Source organism: Triturus cristatus, chromosome 8 (assembly GCF_964204655.1).
Source record: "Triturus cristatus chromosome 8, aTriCri1.1, whole genome shotgun sequence".
NCBI lineage: Eukaryota > Metazoa > Chordata > Amphibia > Caudata > Salamandridae > Triturus > Triturus cristatus.
Window position 1 is genome coordinate 400,834,896 of NC_140591.1, and position 19,549 is coordinate 400,854,444.

The 19,549-nt window shown below is 47.3% G+C and overlaps 1 protein-coding gene across 1 annotated transcript in view; it reads left to right on the top strand.

Annotated features, from left to right (window-relative positions):
• The window catches only part of LOC146802187 (mitochondrial ornithine transporter 1-like), a 129,396-nt gene that overhangs the window by 86,452 nt on the left and 23,395 nt on the right, over positions 1-19,549 (top strand). Inside the window, exon 6 of the mRNA XM_085621773.1 lies at positions 11,432-11,590. Coding sequence (XP_085477899.1) covers positions 11,432-11,590 — 159 coding nt within the window. The remainder of the gene's footprint in view (positions 1-11,431; positions 11,591-19,549) is intronic.

The following is a 19,549-nucleotide window of genomic DNA, read 5'->3' on the forward strand; positions in this document are numbered from 1 at the left end:
TCCTAGCGAGGTTGCACTACTGGCTGGGGAGCGCGGAAGGCAAAGAGGAAGATTCCTCTGCTCCCCAGCCTTTTATGGCTACTACTAGCCCCAGACCGGTTCTGGCCGGCCTGGGGGGCTGGCAACTTGCGTGACCCTGAAGTGATTCCTTTCACTTCCGGGTCACGACCCCCAGCCTTTGTCCAATGAGGGAGGAGGTGCGCCTGTCGCGTCACTGCTGTGTGCGACTGGCCCGCCTCCCCGGTCGTCGGGGGCCGGCAGGACCGCCATATTATCGGCGTGTCCGATGCCGGCCCGCTTCTTCTATTCTGTCGGTGGTTCCATCCTCCTGCCACACTGAACTTTCCACTTACTACAGGTAAATATGTTTAAATAAACAAATAAATTAGCAGGTGGCCAGTGACCCGCATGGAAGATACGAATTCCATTAAGTTGGGGAACAGAAACCTATATTGTGTTTATTTGTTTTCTTATTTTCATTCATTCTTGTGCACTCAGCATTCACTGGTACTGGGTTTGTGCCACATTTGAACCAGGCGACACTCATATTTGTGTTAAGCAACTTAATTCCTGCCATGTATGTTACGCATGCTTGCCATAGGGGAGGTGCAACACAAAGGTGGCAGAAGCCACACAAAGGCGGCTGAGTTGAAAGTATGGTTATACAAGACTCTTAATATTGCATGAAAGAACGATTCAAACTATGGTAATCAGGTGTCTCCTGGGACTGTGGCTGAAATGGGCAGAGTGGCCCCGGAGCAGGCCGGGTCCTGTAGTGAATCTGCGAGCAGTTTTTAATCAAGTTCCTCCAGTACTGGTGCAGTGGCAAACGTAAATAGGACTGCATCGATGATATGGATTGCGTAACTTCATGGGTTTTTATAGTCCTTGTTAGAAATTGTCTAGTGTTTTTGTCTGTGAAGTTAAGGACAGTTTTATAGGGCCCAATAGGGTGTACTTAAATACCTACACATATTCACACACTCATTTACTCCCCTGCATACACACACACACACACACACACACCACCCCCTTGCCAAAATGTGGCTGACACTTGCTCATAAATCAGGCCTGTCTGCCTCTGAGGCTGATTCATTATTGACCAAGCTGCAGCTTTCGTGGCTGCTCCTGGTCATATTTGCTACACTCTTTTGCTAGGTCAGACATCACTGGCACAGTGTGATTGAGAGGGTAGGGCCTGAGCGTGTGCTTGTTCCACTGGATTGACTCTAGTCGAAAATGGCCTTCTGTGTGTGGTGCTTTTTAAAAGCATTTTCACTGTGAGACAGGTGAAAATGCATTGTAATTCATGGGGCATTTTCAGCAATGTACCACTGTCAGTTAAAAAGCTTTGTCTGACTTTGGCAAATGCTACCCTCAAGGGGGTCGTGGCTGTGACACTAAAGATGTCTGACGTGTGAGCTCTGAGCTCTGTCCTGGCCTCACAGTAATCCTCCCACATCAGGCAACCGGGCGGCCTCATTGGCGTATCAATATTGTAGCCCTGATAGCGGACCTCTGTCATCGTGCTGAGAAAGAGGGACTCTTTCCTGCCATCACGTAGAGGAGAACCGCAATCGCAGTGGCCATGCAGTAGTGGTTCCCACTGGTGCTAGGAAGCATGACCAGAGAGGGCGGCGAATAAGAGAGAGAGACAAGTGAGGGGGGAGAAGATGCAGCGGCCAGCCTCCCTGACAATGCTGCTGCAGTGACTGGACGAGAGCGGGTCCTGGTCCATAGCGGGTACCCAGTGGACAGAGGTGAGGGATCAGGGCTTGCACCACCTGGCTGGCCGCCGGAGGTGCCCCAGCGGGAGAGGTGTTGGCCAGAGCACACAAGCACTGTCGGGAGAGCGGATTTCTGGTGAGTGACCTTAAGAGGCTCCGGGGTGTACATACAAAGACTGCAAGGGTGGTCGGGCCATTACCAAGGCCCGGTGAGAAAGGAGTGCAAGTGTGCACGAGCAGGCATGACTGAGTGGCTGACGTTTTACCGGGCCTAAGTCAGAGCGGAGCTCAGCAGGGGCGGCCTCGTCGGTAAAGTGGAGGAGGTGAGATCCCACCGGAAGGAGTGTGGCTGAAAGACTTGGGCTGGCAGGTAAGTTAACCCTCTCCCTAGGTCTCCTTTGTGACTGCCTACCTTGTCCTTCTGATGAGCACCTACAGCTCTGTGAGGGGTTTGAACTATACAGGAGGGGTAACGGGACCCCACTCACCCCCGTTAAGCAGGAGGTGGCCTCATCGTGGGAGCATTACACCTGATCCTAATGGGGGACGGGCTGGAGGATCTGAGTGGAGTCACTGGGGACCTTTGACCAACAACGACTGGCCCACTGGCATAGGGCTGCAGTAATTGAGTCATTGGCGAGGAGATGTCTTTGAAGTATAGACTTCTAAATCGGCTGCTGCCCATTGCTCTCACTCACATTGTTCCCTGACAAGCCAGCACCGGTGGGAGCTCCTCTTGCAGCGAGTAAGCACCAGTGGTCTGCGCCTTTGGCGGTTGATGCTGAGGTGACGGTGTGCTGGGCCCCCTACTCCCTAGGTGGACTATTTGAGGGGGCAGCGGGGACCCCCGAATCGGCATTACACATACAGGGCCTGAAGACCTAGAACAGCCCCCTTTTTGAAGTGCACCACCACACCCTAGAGCTGTGATGGGGAAGATGAAGCACAAACAGGAGGGCACACAGACAAACACGAGGGATGCCAGAGACCGGGGAAGGCGGAAGTATCATCGTGGATTCTTAGATCCATTTCCATCTGTATAAAGTGTTGCCAGACATTGCAGATAATAAGGCTGCCCTACAACAAGACATTGGAGCAGTGTCAGCGGGGATAGGGCTTCTGCAAGCAGAGCACCATAAGCTAGTGAACCGGGTGAAGGGAGTGGAGTGTTCCATAGCCGAAATTTGACCGGAACAGAAGGCTGCGTCCTCCAAGATAGACAAGCTCACGGTGAGAGAGGCTGTCTTGTAGAGACGCGCTGAAGATGCGGAAGGCTGCAGCCACTGGAATAATATTAGGGTGGTGGGGGCCCCCGAAGGCTCTAAGGGTACGGACATGGTAACTTTCCTTTAAAATTGGCTGGTAACTGAAGAAGCCTCGGACGTCATACCCAGTTCTTCGCCCTAGAGAGGGCACATTGGTACCCTGCTCACCTCTTGGCTCCTGGAAACCCCCTTGCCCCATGGTAGTGAGACTTCTCCACTACAGAGACTGTGACCTACTACACCAGCAAGCCCTTGTACATGGCCCTTATGTGATAGATATTAGCAGGATACTGGTATTCCTGGATTACATGGCCAAAGTACAAGCTCAACGAGCGTCTTTTCTGGAGGCAAAGAGTCCTCCATGAGGCAGGTGTCCAATACTCCTTGATGTTCCCTGCAAAACTCTGCATCATCCTTGATGGCAGCACCCATTTTTGCGACACCCCTGATAAGGCATGGTCCCGGCCAGCGGCCTACAAGACAGGCTCGCCCTTGCTGAAACCTTAGGCGGGCCCCCAAAAAGCAAATGATCCAACAGAAAAAGGCAGCGGCATTCGGTGAGGAAAGCCCCGTGAAAGAAGCCTACATCCTAGCAGACAGAGCGCGAACAGAAAGCTGCACTGCAGGCCGTGGCACAGATCATGTCCCCACAGAAATCGGACTTGGCCGCAGTGGTTTCATCAGAGTCCAAATATATAGCCTCAGACTCTGGAGACTCGACTGGCAGCGAGTCACACCTACCATAAGTGACCCCTCAATCGGTGGATGAAATAATATGATGCATCTAGGAGTACATTTTTCCTCACCTGAGGAGTGTTGCTCTGTCCTTAACTGCAATTGGCGGCCCCTCTAAAGGACCATTACCTCCTTGCTCTTGAACTGGAGTCGGTTACCCGGGAGTAGTACCCAGTCCCTCATGGACACGAAGGGAAGATGTGACACAGCACCTTCAAGGACCATTCCGGTGACCCTTGATAATAAGAGAGAGGTTGAGTCGGGAACTGAGTATTGGATTTGCACATGGCTCTCCCTGCTAGAGTGCCCCTCCTAGTTATCTAGAGGTTACTACTCATAATGTTTTTGTTTGTTATCGGGTTTGGACAGTTAGCCGTTGCCACACTGCCCCTAGGAAGAGGAGTTTGTATCTGGGAGTCTTGATTGTGCATCCAGCGGTTGCATTATAGTTCTGTTGACTATGTGGTGGCAGAACGGACCCTGCAGAGGATGTTTGGGGGAGGGGCAAGTCATTCACTGCTTCAATGCCTCATATGAGTAAACCCCTCAAAGAGATAAAGCTACTGTCCTGGAATGTCCGGGTGAACTAGGGTACGGCGAGCGCCTCACTAATTGAATGGGATGCCTTCAAGGTGGTGGTGCAGGGCCAATGTATGGGACAGACAGTAGGCGCGAAGTGGGAACTCTGTAGGGAACTCAACACACTGGAAACTCTGCTACACACACTGGGTAATAAACTAGGTGCAGGGAGCCCAGCCCTGGTGCAACTCTCGGAGGCTAGTAGTAAATATAATGCTGTCCTGGAAAGGTTGCGTCTCCTGGATCTTCATTCTTATCAAGCAAGGCAGCATGCGGAGAGGGGGATGATCGGCCTGGCTGATAAGGCCTGAGAGCAGGGGTATGCCCATCACTCAGATCTTATCAAAAGAGGGAGTCACACTGTACTAGCCGTGAGAGCCCTAAACTTTGGTTTCTGCGAGTATTACAACGACCTATATAGAAAACTGGATGAGCGATCATCTGGGACCATAGAGGCGTACCTAGCGCCTTTACGGCTGCAATAGCTGAGCCCTGCCACGCCAAAGGAACTAGGGGGATCAATATCAGTACAGGAAATCCGCATTGCTATCGGAGACATGGCTAGGGGTAAAACCTCTGGCCCAGATGGGCTCCAGCTGAGTTTAACTCTGCATTTGTGCTCATCCTTGCCCCTCACTGTGAGAAGGTATATGCAGATTCACTGTGTACTGGTGCGTTGCTGGACTCCACCAGGGACAAATTCTACCGAAAACAAAATCCAAGACGGCCGGCCTGCCTGTCTGAGTTCCACCCTCATTCCATTTTGAACATGGATTTTAAGATACTTAGTAAAATCCTAGCCGCAAGACTGCTTCTGTCATACCGACTGAAATGGGTTCATACCCACTCGATCGACTTCAGGGAACCTCCGACGGCTGTATCACTTCTTATATCATCATGACATAGCTGAGTATCCGGATACACTAATAATGGTGGTTGATCTGTAGAAAGCTTTTGATTCTTTGCGGTGGGACTTTCTATTTTCCGTTAAGAGGCGGATGGGCCTCTGGGATGGGTGGCTTAAATGGGTTTGGTTATTATAAATTCGCCCTACGGCAAGGGTCAGGACAGGTGGCATCAACTTGGCCTCCCAACGGCTTACACAGAGGGACCAAGCAGGGCTGTCTACTGTCCCGCTCTTATTTGCCCTAGCCATTGAACACCTGGCAAAGTGTTTTCGACAGGAGGGGCCACAATATGGCCTCCTCCTGGAGGGTAAGGAACATACAATATCCCTGTACACGGACAACTTGCTCTTATACTTAAGAGATGGTACCAGAGGGTATCCCATGCCCTGAACATTCTGGAAGAGGTTGTTGTGCTAACAGGACTCATGGTTACCAAGGCTAAGACCCATATCTTTTGAATGGTGCTTGTGCAATACCAGCCTCCGACCCTGCTGAATGGCCTCAACTGAGCTTCCTGTTCATCCTGGGAATACATGTGATTCGCGAACCAGACGATCTATTGGAGGGCAATCTTGGCCCTTTAACACACTCCCTCAAAGCTTGTATACCATTCTGCCTGTTCTGGCCCGAGTGGTGTTGTCCAAAATGGTTATGCCTCCAAGGCTAATATATTATTTTGTCAATCTTCCGGTGGTGATTCCACAAAGGTGGTTCAGGGACCTTGATGCGTTGTTGAGGGACTTGATCTGGGATGGGACGAGACCAAGAGTCTCACTGACTGCATTGTGAAGGGCCCTGGAGGCAGGTAGACTGGGCACCCCGTACTTAAAATTAAATTACTTAGTTGCCGAACTTCAATGGCTAGTTCAGTGGCTGGACGGAAAGGGCTTGGAGACAATTGGCACCACGCTGGTGAGCACACAAGCGCGCTGCTTGCCAAAATCCTGCATCCAAAAGCAAAGGTTTCCACACCTGGGGTTCTCCTGCAGGTAGCTTTGAAATGTTGGCACAGTTGTATCCGATGCACAGCAGGGACTCCCCTTTATGCAACAGACCTCTCATTGGTGGGGCTTCCACATGGTGATAACCACTTCCCATTCACGGCACCTCAGCTGCTGGATTGGTCGGCGGCAGACATTCTGAGAGTTGAAGACTGTTTCCAAAATGGGGAGTTTAACCCCTTTGGATGACTTCCTCGCATACTATGATCTCCCTCCTGTCCAGTTTTTGCATTACCATGCCCTGGTGGATACCTTTGGAGCTTTGCAGCATGGGGGCAGACAAGAACCGGAAACGCATGCGGTTCTTCAAGCGATAGTGATGTTGGGTTCAGCACGTCACCTGGTAAAATGGCTATAGAGGGCTCCAATGGAGATGACTACAAACCCCATAGACCACACCAGGGAGAAGTGGGGATCCCTACTGGACAGGGAACTGACTGAGGTGGACTGGGGTAGGGCCCTGGGTAGCTCAAAGAGTGTCTCTAGGAGTATTAACTTTAAATTTATACAATTTAATTTCCTGCATATGACCTATCTCACCCCACATAGGCTCAGCATTATGTATGGGAAGGTAGAACAGCAGTGTCCGAAATGTAGTGAACTGGATGCTGGGCTTTCCCATATGGTGTGGGATTTCCCAAAACTGTGAGACTATTGGCTCACAAATATAGCGATCCATAACGAGGTACTGACGTGATCACTTCCCTGCACAGCGGGGGGTCTGTCTTCTGGGAGATCCCCCCCCCCAGACATAAACCTAAGAAGGTGGGCCCTAGATTTGTGGACCTGGCTTTGGTCATTGCATGAAGACCTATTGCCCTCCGATGGAAGGCGAGCGTGGGCCCCACGGTGATATCCTGGGAATAGTACGTTTAAATTTGGGCCAGGGCAGAGGAAAGAGCTCTTATGAGGGAAGATGCCCAAGGGATGCGGCAACGTCCAATAGCAGGATTGTGGTCAAAGGTGTAGTGAGTATGAGACGGCAGGAGAATAGATGGCATTGAGAACCCTTCTATTGAAAAACAAAATGGGGAGCAGAGATGGGAGAACCCTAGAAGTGCTCCTTCGGGTACTAAAATAGGATGAGTTGGAGAAGCCAATTAAGTATCAGTGTAACTCCCTCCTCAATCCCATAGTAGTCCTGGACACCTCCACATGACAGAGAGCCACCGCTATCAGATGACTACAGAACCTTAATCTCTACTTCATATATAGAACCCCTGGATCCCAGGTTAGCTGTTTTGTTCGCAACTTAGCATGTTGTGTAGCTGTTTTTTAAAAACAGAATATTGAAATGATCTGTGTATTTTAAACTGTAAAAAGATACACAATACCCCTGACAAAGGTAGCCTAGCTGCTGGGCGTCAAAAGTTAATTTATTCCTGCCCTTCTTCCAGCCCTGCCTTCTTCCTTCTATCAATCAATCAATGGACATTTATTCAGCGCTCATCTACCTCCAACGGAGGTGTCCCGGCGCTAGAGGTGGACTCAACAGTAAGAGAGAGAGACCTTAGGTTGGCTAGAAAGCCAGGTCTTCAGAGCCTTCCTGAATGCAAGTTCTGTGTCAGCCTTACAAAGGTGTTCAGGCATAGAGTTCCAAAGAGACGCCCTTCTCACTGAGAAAGCATGGCCACCCATCCTGGCTTTAGAGAAGCAGGTAGTCCTAAGTAGTTCTTGAGGATTCGATCTCAAGTCCCTAGTCTGGCGATATTTCTGGAGTCTTTGTCTCAGGTAAACCGGGCCACTGTTCCTGGTGGCTCTAAATTCCAAGGACAGCGCCTTGAACTTAATTCTTCTTTGGACTGGCAGCCAGTGGAGGCTCTGCAAGTGGGGGGAAATGTGGTGGCGAAGTGGCACGTTCCTAATGAGTCTAGCCGCAGCGTTCTGTATGATTTGTAGTCTACGAATCAGATAAGCTGGGAGACCTATATAGAAGGCTGTTTGCATAATCTAGAAGCGATGTGACCAGGGCATGAACCAGGGTCTTTCTGTAGTCCATAGGCATGAGATGCAGAAATCTCCGTAAGGCTTTTAGTTTCCAGAAGCAGGACAATGAGACTTGACAGATCTGGGCCTTTCAAGAGAGGCATGTGTCAAACTTAAACCCGTTTGTCCTAGGTGAATCAACTGGGAGCGGAGGAGGGTTTAGCTCCGCCGGCCACCAGAGATCGGAATGCAGAGGAGAGGATTGATTGAAAAATAATGCCTTCGTTTTATCAGCATTCAATCTCAAGCAGCTATCCGTCATCCAAGTTGAGATATGAATCAATCAATCAATCAGGGAATTGTAAGAGCGCTACTCACCCATGAGGGTCTCAAGGTGCTGGGGGGAGGGGGTCCCCAGATCTGTTTAGCCGAAGAGCTAGGTCTTGAGGGTCTTCCTGAAGGTGTTGAGGGAGGGGGCGCGTCTGATGTCTGTCGGTAGCTCATTCCAGGTCTTGGCTGCAATGTGAGAGAAGGATCTTCCGCCTGCTCTGGCTCTGTGGAAGCACTGGGATTCGGCCAGGGCGAGGTTAGAAGATCGGAGGTTTCTTTTGGGTACGTGGAAGTTGATTCTGTCGGTGAGGTATTTGGGTCCGTTGTTGTGTAGGCATTTGTAGGCGTGAGTGAGGATTTTGAAAGTGACTCTTTTCTCCACGGGGAGCCAGTGGAGACTTTGTAGGTGTTGACTGATGTGTTTGTGTCAGGGGATGCCGAGGACGAGTCTGGCAGCGGTATTCTGTATTGTCTGGAGTTTTCGAAGTAGCGACTTGTTGATGCCTGCTTAGAGTGTGTTCCCATAGTCCAGTCTGCTGGTGATGAGTGCGTGGGGAACTGTCTTCCTTGACTCAGGGGGGATCCACTTGAAGGTCTTGCGGAGGGTGTTGAAGCAGCTGGAGGTGACGGCGTTGACCTGTCGGTTCATGGTGAGTGATGAGTTGAGTACGATGCTGAGGTTCTTGCCGTGGTCTGTGGGGGTAGGTGGGCTTCCGAGGGCAGTCGACCACCAGGTGCTGTCCCATGCAGAAGGGGTGGTACCAAGGACGAGGACTTCTGTCTTCTCCGCATTGAGCTTCAGGCAGCTGTTGGTCATCCAGCCTGCGACGTCTTGCATTCCTTTCTGGAAGTTGGAGTTTGGCAGTGGTGGGGTCTTTGGTGAGGGAGAGGATGAGCTGGGTGTCGTCAGCGTAGGATACGATGTTGAGGCCGTGTTGTCAGACGATGGCTGCGAGGGGGGCCATGTAGATGTTGAAAAGGGTGGGGCTCAGGGATAAACACTGTGGGACTCCGCAGGTGATTTTCGTGGGGTCGGAAAGGAACGGTGGGAGTCTGATCCTTTGGCTTCTTCCGGTAAGGAATGATCGGATCCTGTCCAGGGCTGATCCTTGTATGCCTGCGTCGTGTAGTCTGGCGACTAGTGTGCGGTGGGAGAATGTGTCGAAGGCCACTGAAAGGTCGAGTAGGATGAAGGCTGCAGAGTGGCCTTGGTCCAGGAGGGTTCGGATGTCATCTGTGGCGGCGAGTAGGGCGGTCTCTGTGCTGTGGTTGTTTCGGAATCCGGATCGGGACGGGTCGAGGATGGTGTTCTCTTCAATGAATCATGTCAGTTTCCTGTTGACTGTTCTCTCTGCAATTTTGGCTGCGAAGGGGAGGAGCGAGATGGGCCGATAGTTCTTGAGATCGGTGGGGTCAGCTTTGGGCTTCTTGAGCAGAGGTCTGACTTCTGCGCGCTTCCAGTCGTCTGGGAAGGTGCCTGTTTTGAAGGTGGTGTTGATGGTGCGTTGTAGTTCGGGTGCGATGGTGGCTCTGTGGTAGATGTGAGGGGGGCAGGGGTCGGTGGGGGTCCCCGAGTGGATGCTTTTCATGGTCGAGGCAGTGTCTTCGGCCATGATCGGTGTACAGTTGGAGATATTGGGCTGGCTGGTGTTTCTGGGGGTGGAGGGCCGTCTGTGGCACCTGGTGGATGGTCGATGAAGTTGTCGTAGAGGTTTTTTTATCTTAAATTCGGAAATAGGTTCCAAGCTTGTCACAGAGGTCTTGGGATGGGGTGATGTCTGTGGCTTCGCTGAGTGGGTTGGTAAATTCTTGAATGACACTGACAAGTTCCTTGGAGTTGGTGGAGTTGGCCAGGATTTTGTTGTGGATGAAGTTCCTCTTGGTGGCTCTTATCTGGTTGTGGTAGTCCGTCATGGCGTCCTTGGAGGTGGTGTGGTTTTCGGTTGTTTTGGTGTTTCAAGCATTGCTTGAAGTTATCGAAAGCTGCTTTAGAGTGTTCTCTATAAGAGAACACCAGCTGAGTATCGTCCGCATAGTTCATGTGCAAATGTAATTTTGGGCTCGAGGATGCTGATAGTTACAAATTGTATCAGGTCTATCAATCTGGTCTCCCATGGAGTCTGCAGTGGTCCTGCAAAAACTAAAATGCTCCATTTGCCCACTCCTTTTTTTATTTTATTTTTTTCTTCAAAATTTTCCTTTTGGGGAGACACCCTCCCGCCCGCTAAAACCCCTTTATGTCAATTAGGCTTGCTCGAGATGTAACACTCACCCCGTAACTTTTATGCCCCCACCACTTCTAAATATCACCAGCTGCCACAGCTGCCACTGCTGTTATGCTCATCTTTAAATTAGATGACAGTGCCACCATGTGGCAGACTGTTACAAGCCTCAGTGTTGGCAATTATGTGCTGGTGCTAAACACCGGAAATCACTGGCTCAAATTAATCACTGCTTTCTACTCACAGTGTGCATTTATTGGTGACCCTTTCCCATCTGTCAGATATTGACCTTATATTTTGCAAATGGTTACCTCTTCTCCTTGGTAAACATCCGTTGTGAGTATCAAGGAGGTGAAGGAACTTGCCTGGGTGACCCCATTTCCCTTGCAACTTGCAAGAGTTTTCAGTATGTGCACTGAAATGTAAAATGCCTATTATGAAACAAGTGTACTTTTGAAGCATTACGAATAGGAATATTTGTATTTGCAAAGTCAACTGTGCTGGTCTTTTGTGTTTCAGGCCCCTTAATACATGGGAAGGGACCCCCAGTAGCGCCAACCACTTCCCACTTTGCCTGTGCTTCCTCCTTGCTTCCCCTATGTAATTTGTGTGCTTTAGCTAATATGTGATCAGCTGTTTTAAAAAACAAAATGTATGGGAGTCCAATGAAACCAAACTAATTTGTGACTAAAGAATAATGGTCTGTACTCCCTGTGCAAATGTTTATTATTTCCATAGGTCCTGTTCCATTAATGCTAAGTGGCGGGTTTGGAGGTGCTGCCCTGTGGCTTGCTGTGTACCCAATCGACTGTGTCAAGTCTAGAATCCAGGTCCTATCCATGGTGGGGAAACAAGCAGGCTTCATGAAAACATTTGCAAGCATTGTGAAGTATGAAGGTAATATTTTTTAAATGTACATTATCCACTTCTTTGACTATATTGTTTTTAATGAGTTTTTTGCTCACTTTTTTATGCAACCCTGCAGTTGAGGCCAATTATTTTTAGATTCATTGACTTTTCCCACCATTATTCTTCTATTTTAGACCTATTTCTTACATATTGGTCCCAAATCTATATGCTTTACTGAACAGGTTTTTCAGAATGCTGTTATTCATTAGCTTAATTTGTAAAAACAAAATGTGGCAGGGCCTTCGTCAGCTTGACCACCCATTGCCCCTGACAGCGCTGCCCACTACACTGTCAACACCACTACTAACTATCACAATCCTACAAGTGTGACAATTCAGACTTTTCTGGGTCCCCAAAGATATAAGAATGGCTTTGAAGGCAGGTATCGGTCATTTTAAATGTATAAGGAATTAATAAACAGCTGTTGGTATGCTCATCTCTAAATTAGACAAACCGCGCCACCATGTGCCAGACAGTCATATGTGCCGGTGTTGACAACAAAGTGCAGATGCAGAGTATCGGAAAACCACTTTTTAAAATTAAGCACATTTCTCCCCCACCACCACCTCTTCCACCGCACACAAGCATAACCCACACTATACAGGCTCAAAATACAATTTCCACCCGGGCTACTAAAGCCAATGTACCAACACCGGGAGGTAGAGAAGGGTGGGCCCGGGAAGCAGCCTCGACCTCAGAGGCTCCGTTGGCAAGTACAAGCCAACTACATACACTAGACCTACCCCCAGCAGCGCTCCCTTATGTTTTAGTCCTGGCTAATGTGCACCTGTTAAACAGGGGCCAAAGGGAAAATACGGATCGGTTAATGAATAAAGCTGTATACTGGTTCAATACCTATCTCAAAGGTCAAGGCCTTTGAGGCAGTAGCTTGGATAAGCATATTATAATGGCCAGAATGGTGGGATGGGTGGGCCCCTCTCCCAAAGATACTTATGGAGACTGTGTTGTAGTTAATTTTAACAACCAGTACGTTGTAAGAAGCCTGCTGAGAGCCTTCACAAATGCCCCTTTGCTCTCTACTCAGATCTGTTTTTTCCCTGGGGAAATTTTATAGTCCCATATCATATCTGCCCCCTTGTAGTCTGTGACTGCTGAGCAATCCTCCACGTCTCCCTTTCATCCGACCAGATAAAACCACCTAGGGGGGACAACAGATGACAACCTATCTAGTAGTAATGCCCCACCAAGCTACCCAGGAGCACCGTCTCTAGTAAATCAGGCGGCTCAACAAAAAAGGGGGATATACTTAGCCACGTGGAAGGTGGCAGGTCTTGCATCAAAGTTGGATAAGGTGGAGTGGTTAGCGTTATGGCATGATCGAGACATCATATGTCTTCAGGAGACATGGGTTTTGGACCCAATATTTATAAATGGCTATCGATCCTTCCAAACCTATACAGTTCCCTCCCTGGCAGGAAGACCCAAAGTTGGTTTAGTCACCTTAATCTCGAACATCCAACCCATTAAGGTAATTCAAATCGTAAATTCCTCCCCGTATTTTCATTTTCTAGCCTTCAAAGGACGTCAACACCAGTGTTGGTTATTAATAAAGTACTACAACCACAATTTTTGTGGCATCATGGCGGCTGTTATAGACTCACTGGACAAATAACTGGATTCACATGGTCTCTGTTGTGCAAAGAACTCCATATCATATGGCTAGGTTATTTTAACTCCCAACCATGCCCCAATTCACTGGGTACCGTTTGTTGCATGGTTGAAATGGAGGGAGACCCACTAGTCCATTTCACGCACCACGATTATGGGTTCTTAGCATCAAGGAATTTGGAAGTGTATAACAATGTAGACGTGGGAGGTTTGGAAAAAACCTTCTTTCGGGGTGTTTCTAATTCCTCATTGGATTTTATAGTTGCAACCACCAACTGCCAGGGACATCTTTATTATACGGATGCCATACTGTCAAACTTTAGTGACCACACAGCATTATTCCCTGAGCTTTTTGGTCTTGAAATCCTCCCCCGACAAGTGGAGAGGGCCCCAAAACCAATTTTGGGCAGGCTAAATGGATACCAGCTGAAATGGGACAATATAGACAAGTCCAAAACCATTCAGGAAGTTATAACTAATAAGCTGAATCTGGTTGCAAACTGTCTGGACCTGGCTACCCCATCAGATATTTTAATTAATAATTTTATAGCAATCCTTCAGGAGATCAAACTAGCCCTGTTTCGGCATAAAACTAACAGGGAGAGACTGGAAACACAATGGTTCAACAAGACTTGTACCCGGGCTCTAAAGAAACTTCGTGGGGCCTTGAAAGCATCGCCCAGAAATCAAACTCAGATCAAGGAGCTGCATTGGCCTACCAGAGAGCTCGTAAAACATGGGAAGATGAGTTAAAAGACGAGGCATGGGAAAATTTGGCTAAAGCCGCATCCCTAAATAGTAGTAGGGATTGCTAGACAGTAAATGCCCCTTTCTTCAAGAAAGAACAGGAAAAACTGTTAGATAAACACATGGATGAAGACCCATGGGTGGCGCATTTTGAGCTTATTTTGGGGAGCGTGATTTCCCCTGGGGATGAATCCCATATCCCCTTAGAGACCCTCATTAAGCCTATAACTTTTAACCTGGAGGAAATAACCCTCGCTCTCGCTAAATGCAGCCACGCCAAAGCACCAGGACCGGATGGGGCCCCGATCGACTTCTGTCTAGAACATCAAGAACTATGGGCCCCATCGTTAACTAACATATTTAATGAAAGCTCCAAGACTGGCCCACCTCCATCATGGAGAACTAGCATTATAGTGCCAATATATAAAAAAGGGGATAAATCTAACCCCCAGAACTATCCGCCTATTTCTCTTTTGGATTCCACCGCCAAACTCATGGGGCGCGTTTTACTCAATAGGTTAGAGAGAAAACAACGTCCTGATGCCTTCCCAATATGGATTCCAGAAGGGCAGAGGCACGATCTACCAATGCCTAAACTTAAGCTTGATCATCTCCAAATATACCAGAGTAAAGAAAGGGAACATATACATGGCCTTTATGGACCTTTCGGCGTCTTTCGACTGCGTAGCCCATCCTAAACTCTACAATCATGGCCGCGATGGGCATAGATCCCAGGCTAATTATTCTTATACGGCAAATGTACTCACAGGCGATGTCTTCCGTCCGCTATGGAAGGGACGGGGAATGTACCAGACCTTTTAGGATCATGAGAGGAGTCAGGCAAGGCTGCGTTCTCGCCCCTTTTTTATTCTCACTTTATACAAATGGGGTGGAAGGAACCCTGAAAACGCATACGCTTAATGTTCCACAGTTTCTCTCGGGTCAATTACCAATCCTGGCCTATGCGGACACCGCCGTCCTGAAAGCAAGGACGGGTGTAGCACTGCAACGCTTAATTGACACCTATGTGAGCTTTATATTATCCATGGATCTTAAAGCCATCGAGTCCAAAACCTTTATCTTTGCGTCAGGACTACCCCCTCCAAAAAACATTTGGTTGTTCCATATTGGAACTCGTAAATTAGCTGTTGTGGAGACCTTCTCATAACTAAGGGTTGTTTTTGATACTAAACAAACCTGGTCACACATGGTGGGTGGTAGGGCCCAAACAATGGAGCGTACTATGGCGGCAGTCCCTGGTTACATTAAAAAACTAGACTCAAAACCCCTAAAAACAATAAAAAAGATCTATAATGCTAAAACGATTATGGCAGCAACCTATGGGGCAGGGGATTGGGGCACAGCGCCAACCGACTCCTTACAGAAGCTGGAGAATGGGTTTTTAAGAGGATCGCCTCACTCCCTCTTTCATTTTCAATCCATGTCACTCACTTAGAGCTGGACATACCCTATGTGTCTGATATGGTGAGCGTAGCCCCGATCATGCTGTGGTACTCAGTCAAATCCACTTTATTCGGTTACTAAAAACCATAAAAGTACACAACATACAACTGTTATCAAATTGTGTAATACAATTCATCAGAAATCATTAGACGATTAAAAGAAAAAAACATTTCAGCATCATAAAACATAAATGTACAGATATAACAGATTACCAGTTGTTCCTATATTGCAGCAGACAAACTGGAATACGTCATGTTTTATATTTAATATTTAGCAGCATTTTCTTACTGAGAGAACATATGTAAAAGCAAGGTCATATGATCAAGTGTGAGCGGCCGGTATCCATCTCATAGGTTGCTTTTTTTCCCTAAGCCTCACAGCCGTCACCAGAAAGCTCGCAATGTGAAATGTCTCACAGGGATCTATCAGCATCTGTAAATATAACATGGGAGGTCTAACCTGCATAAAACCTTTTCCTTTTCAAATAGGGGTTAAAAACTTCCTACGAATAGCGCTAAAATGCTCACAAAACATAATGAAATGCATAGTGTCCTGGGTCAAGAAGTTGTCACAAGTGCAAGGGCCTAGATCGGTCACCCTGCTCCAACCCTGTGAGTCTGTGAATAGGCTATAAATAAGATTAAAACCGAATCTCGTTAAAATAAAGCGATGGAAAGGCTTGGTTACAAATGTCAGTTAGGGTTCTATCTGGGGTGCAGTTTTTAACAGGAGGTAGGCATTCACTGTGGGTTTCATTATCACGGTCGCCTCTCTCTATAGACGTCAAAGTTAAAATTGTGTTTTAACCCTCACCAGGTTCGCTTTCTGTATTTTATCCGGGGAGTTAAAGAGTTCGGGGCTTCCAAGTTTATTTAGAGTTAACTTAAGGTGTTGAAACCACGGGATTCTGCTTGCTCTCTCCATAGAGACACAATTCCTAGCAATTTCTTGATTAAAAGCAAGTTCTGGGTTTAACCAGAGCATTAACCAACAAACCACCGGGGCCAACACTATCAAATCTGAAACATAGCCAATGCCCATTGGTGTATAGTGTAGGTAGGGGTAGATTGCGGGACCAACAGGAGGAGCCTTAAAAACGTATTTTCAACAATCTGAAGCCCCTCAGCCGATTTGTATTCCCAGATTGCTGACCCATACCTCGCGATAGCGATACATTTGGACCTGTAGATGTTAGGCATGGCTGTCATTGGCTTCGCCCCAAGTCATTGTGCAAAACCATGGACGGCCACAGTGGATCTAGCCATGGCATTTATTTTTGCTTTCTGCTGGGGGGGCCCACGATCCCTTCTCATCGAACAGGAACCCGAGATAGGTGAAAGAGGTCACCTTTGACAGCTCTGTGCCTTCGCAATAAAAGGTTCTCTTGCTTTTTTGGTCTTTGGCCCATTATCATTGTGTGCGATTTGGTTTTCTTGACAATTGAATCTAAAGAATGCATAAAGGACCCAAAAGAATCCAGAAGCCTCTGGAGTCCTACAGCAGTACGTGCTAACAAACCGCGTTGTCTGCATATAGGAGGACAGGGATAACCCTATCCCCTATACGTGGGATATCTGGGCTGGCAGAGCACAGGGAAGTGCCTAAATTATTTATATAAAGGCTAAAAAGCAAAGGGGTTAAAATGCAGCCTTGACGGACACCTCTATCTATGCTTAGGTGCTTTGTGCATTTGCCCTCTTGATTAACTCTCACCCTGGGTGCATTTGCCCTCTTGATTAACTCTCACCCTGGCTGTGGCACTCAATATGGAATAGGGACACAGTGGATCTTAACCAGACTATTATACTAAATTGCCTCTCATTGTATAAGGCTTATAAGATTCCCTGGTTGGAGTACTTTAAAACGACTCTGTACTTGCTCGGAGTCCCTGAGCTGTATGTAAACCCCACCTTGTGCTCCAGGTTCCCTAAGAAGAGGCTAAAGGCACTAATTTTGGCGAAGCTAGCCTATGAAAGGGAGGAATCCCTGAAGTTAAAAAAACAGTAAAGTCCAATCACTCGATCCCACCAGTGACAGTGGGTGAATACTTCTATCTGGATGCGGTAAGGAACATGCAGCATAGGTTTATCCTTTTAAGGTTCCGATTAAACTTAATTCCCCTAATGCTGGGTTTCCCTTCAAAACAGTACACTCATAGTGACTTAACCACTTGCCCATGCGATAATCTATCAGCCCAGTCTGACCTCCACCTTTTCTTCTTTTCTCATTTGCATAAGTAGCAGAGAGCCAGATATATTAAACCTCCTTTTAGTGCAGCATGATTTTAAGCAGTGCCGCGTTGCCCTGTTCTACCTGAAGAAGCTTTATGATCCTTTTGTATGTTTCTGTGCAGTCTCATTCCTTTAGGCTTGTAAGCGTAGGAGATATTTACTAGAATTGGAGAGTTATGCTAACTCTTAGCCTTAAACTCATTTGTCTTCCTGAACATACCACGCAATCTCCTCGCAACAGTTTTGAAGAGGTGAAGGGTCTCCATAACACATGTAATATTCTTAAAGGGCTTTTATAACTTACAAAGGCTGTCTCTTTTTATTTAAATGTAGCTTATTTTTAAATCTATGTATTTATGTGGTAACCGGGAACCTGCAGTCCAGCATCTACTCTTTTAATGCGTTCACTGCACAAATAATAGACACTGAATTGCGTAATTTGCACAGCCCAATTCTATATCCCCATTGTTTTGGGGTTTGAACTTGTACATGGTTTTTCACTATTTTAATTGTAAGTTTTTAATAACTCATGTGCATTGAACTGTAGTGCACTGAAAACAATGACATTGTCTTATCTTTTTAATATGTACACTTTGATGATCTATGCTTCCAAATTAGATCGAATAAAGTTATGGAAACGAAACAAAGCACTGATTGTGTCACAACAGTGAGAAACAAAGCTTGTTTTCCACTGTTGTGGGGTAGCGATGCTCAGTACTGGAGCAGGAGCCTGTCACCTTCAGTCAATAATAATTTCTTTATTTAAGATAACACAATTCAAAAGCCTACTAATAATTGTGGATGGGTTTAGAACCCACATATATTAGAGACCTATTTCATGTAGTTCAGAACCCCTTGGCGGAAACCATTCCCATTATTCACCGCTACCCATGTGTAGGGGTTCCATTGGAAAAAGCTATTATTGTGAACAGATTTTTCAATTTTCTTTTATTCATGGCTGTGACATCACATCCATAAAATATTCAAATTATTGTTTTCGGCTACTTTCGCATCACAGCACTGGGAGGTGGTACAATGGCAGATTTCCCGATCTTCCTCTGGACCCCCGCCACAGGCAGTGGAATGGGGTTGCTGACCCACACCCTTTGCTGTTTTTGATTGCCTAACCCTGTTCTGCATGGACCCAAGGTAAATGATGGAGAGATGAGCCACACCGTGGCACTGCCACCCGCTGTCTCCCCTGCCTTCTATAGCTGTGTAAAAACCAGCGAAAAACAGTGTTTGTAGAGCACTTGGAAGTGGCTCTGCATAACGTTGCCAAAACATTGACTGATTTGTCCTCTCTTCTAAATACCAGGAGCGATACACTTGGGTCGAGAAGCCCAGAATGAGGTCAGAGAGGGCAAAACTGCACTAGGAAATGTTTATATATTTGAGCATGTAAACAGGAGGGAATGCCTCAGTAAGGAGTGTATGGGGCAGAGAGCAGCACCCTATTGCATATTTTCTGCCAGTCTTTTATTTTCAGAATAAATAAATCATTTTGTTATATATAAACAATACCCTTGCAGGCATAGAGTGACACATAAATTATGCAAAAAAGACGCAGAGCACTCTGGGTATTTCCCAGGTTTAGGTGGAGAGCAACTCCTGTATAGAGCACCCTACAACACCAGCGACACTCTAAGTTTGCTCACCTTACATGTCTGCTTTTCTATTAAAGTTTTTAAGCATAGGGTTAGCACAGTGCCATCCACACTGATATAGAAAGGGACAAAGTCTTTTGCGGTTTCTACAGCAAAGTTTTTAAGCATAGGATTAGTACAGTGCCATCCATGCCAAGCTGTAAAATGACAAAAGCCGTTTACCGCTCAAGGCACAGTATTACTGCTTTGGATTCGTTAAATACCATCCA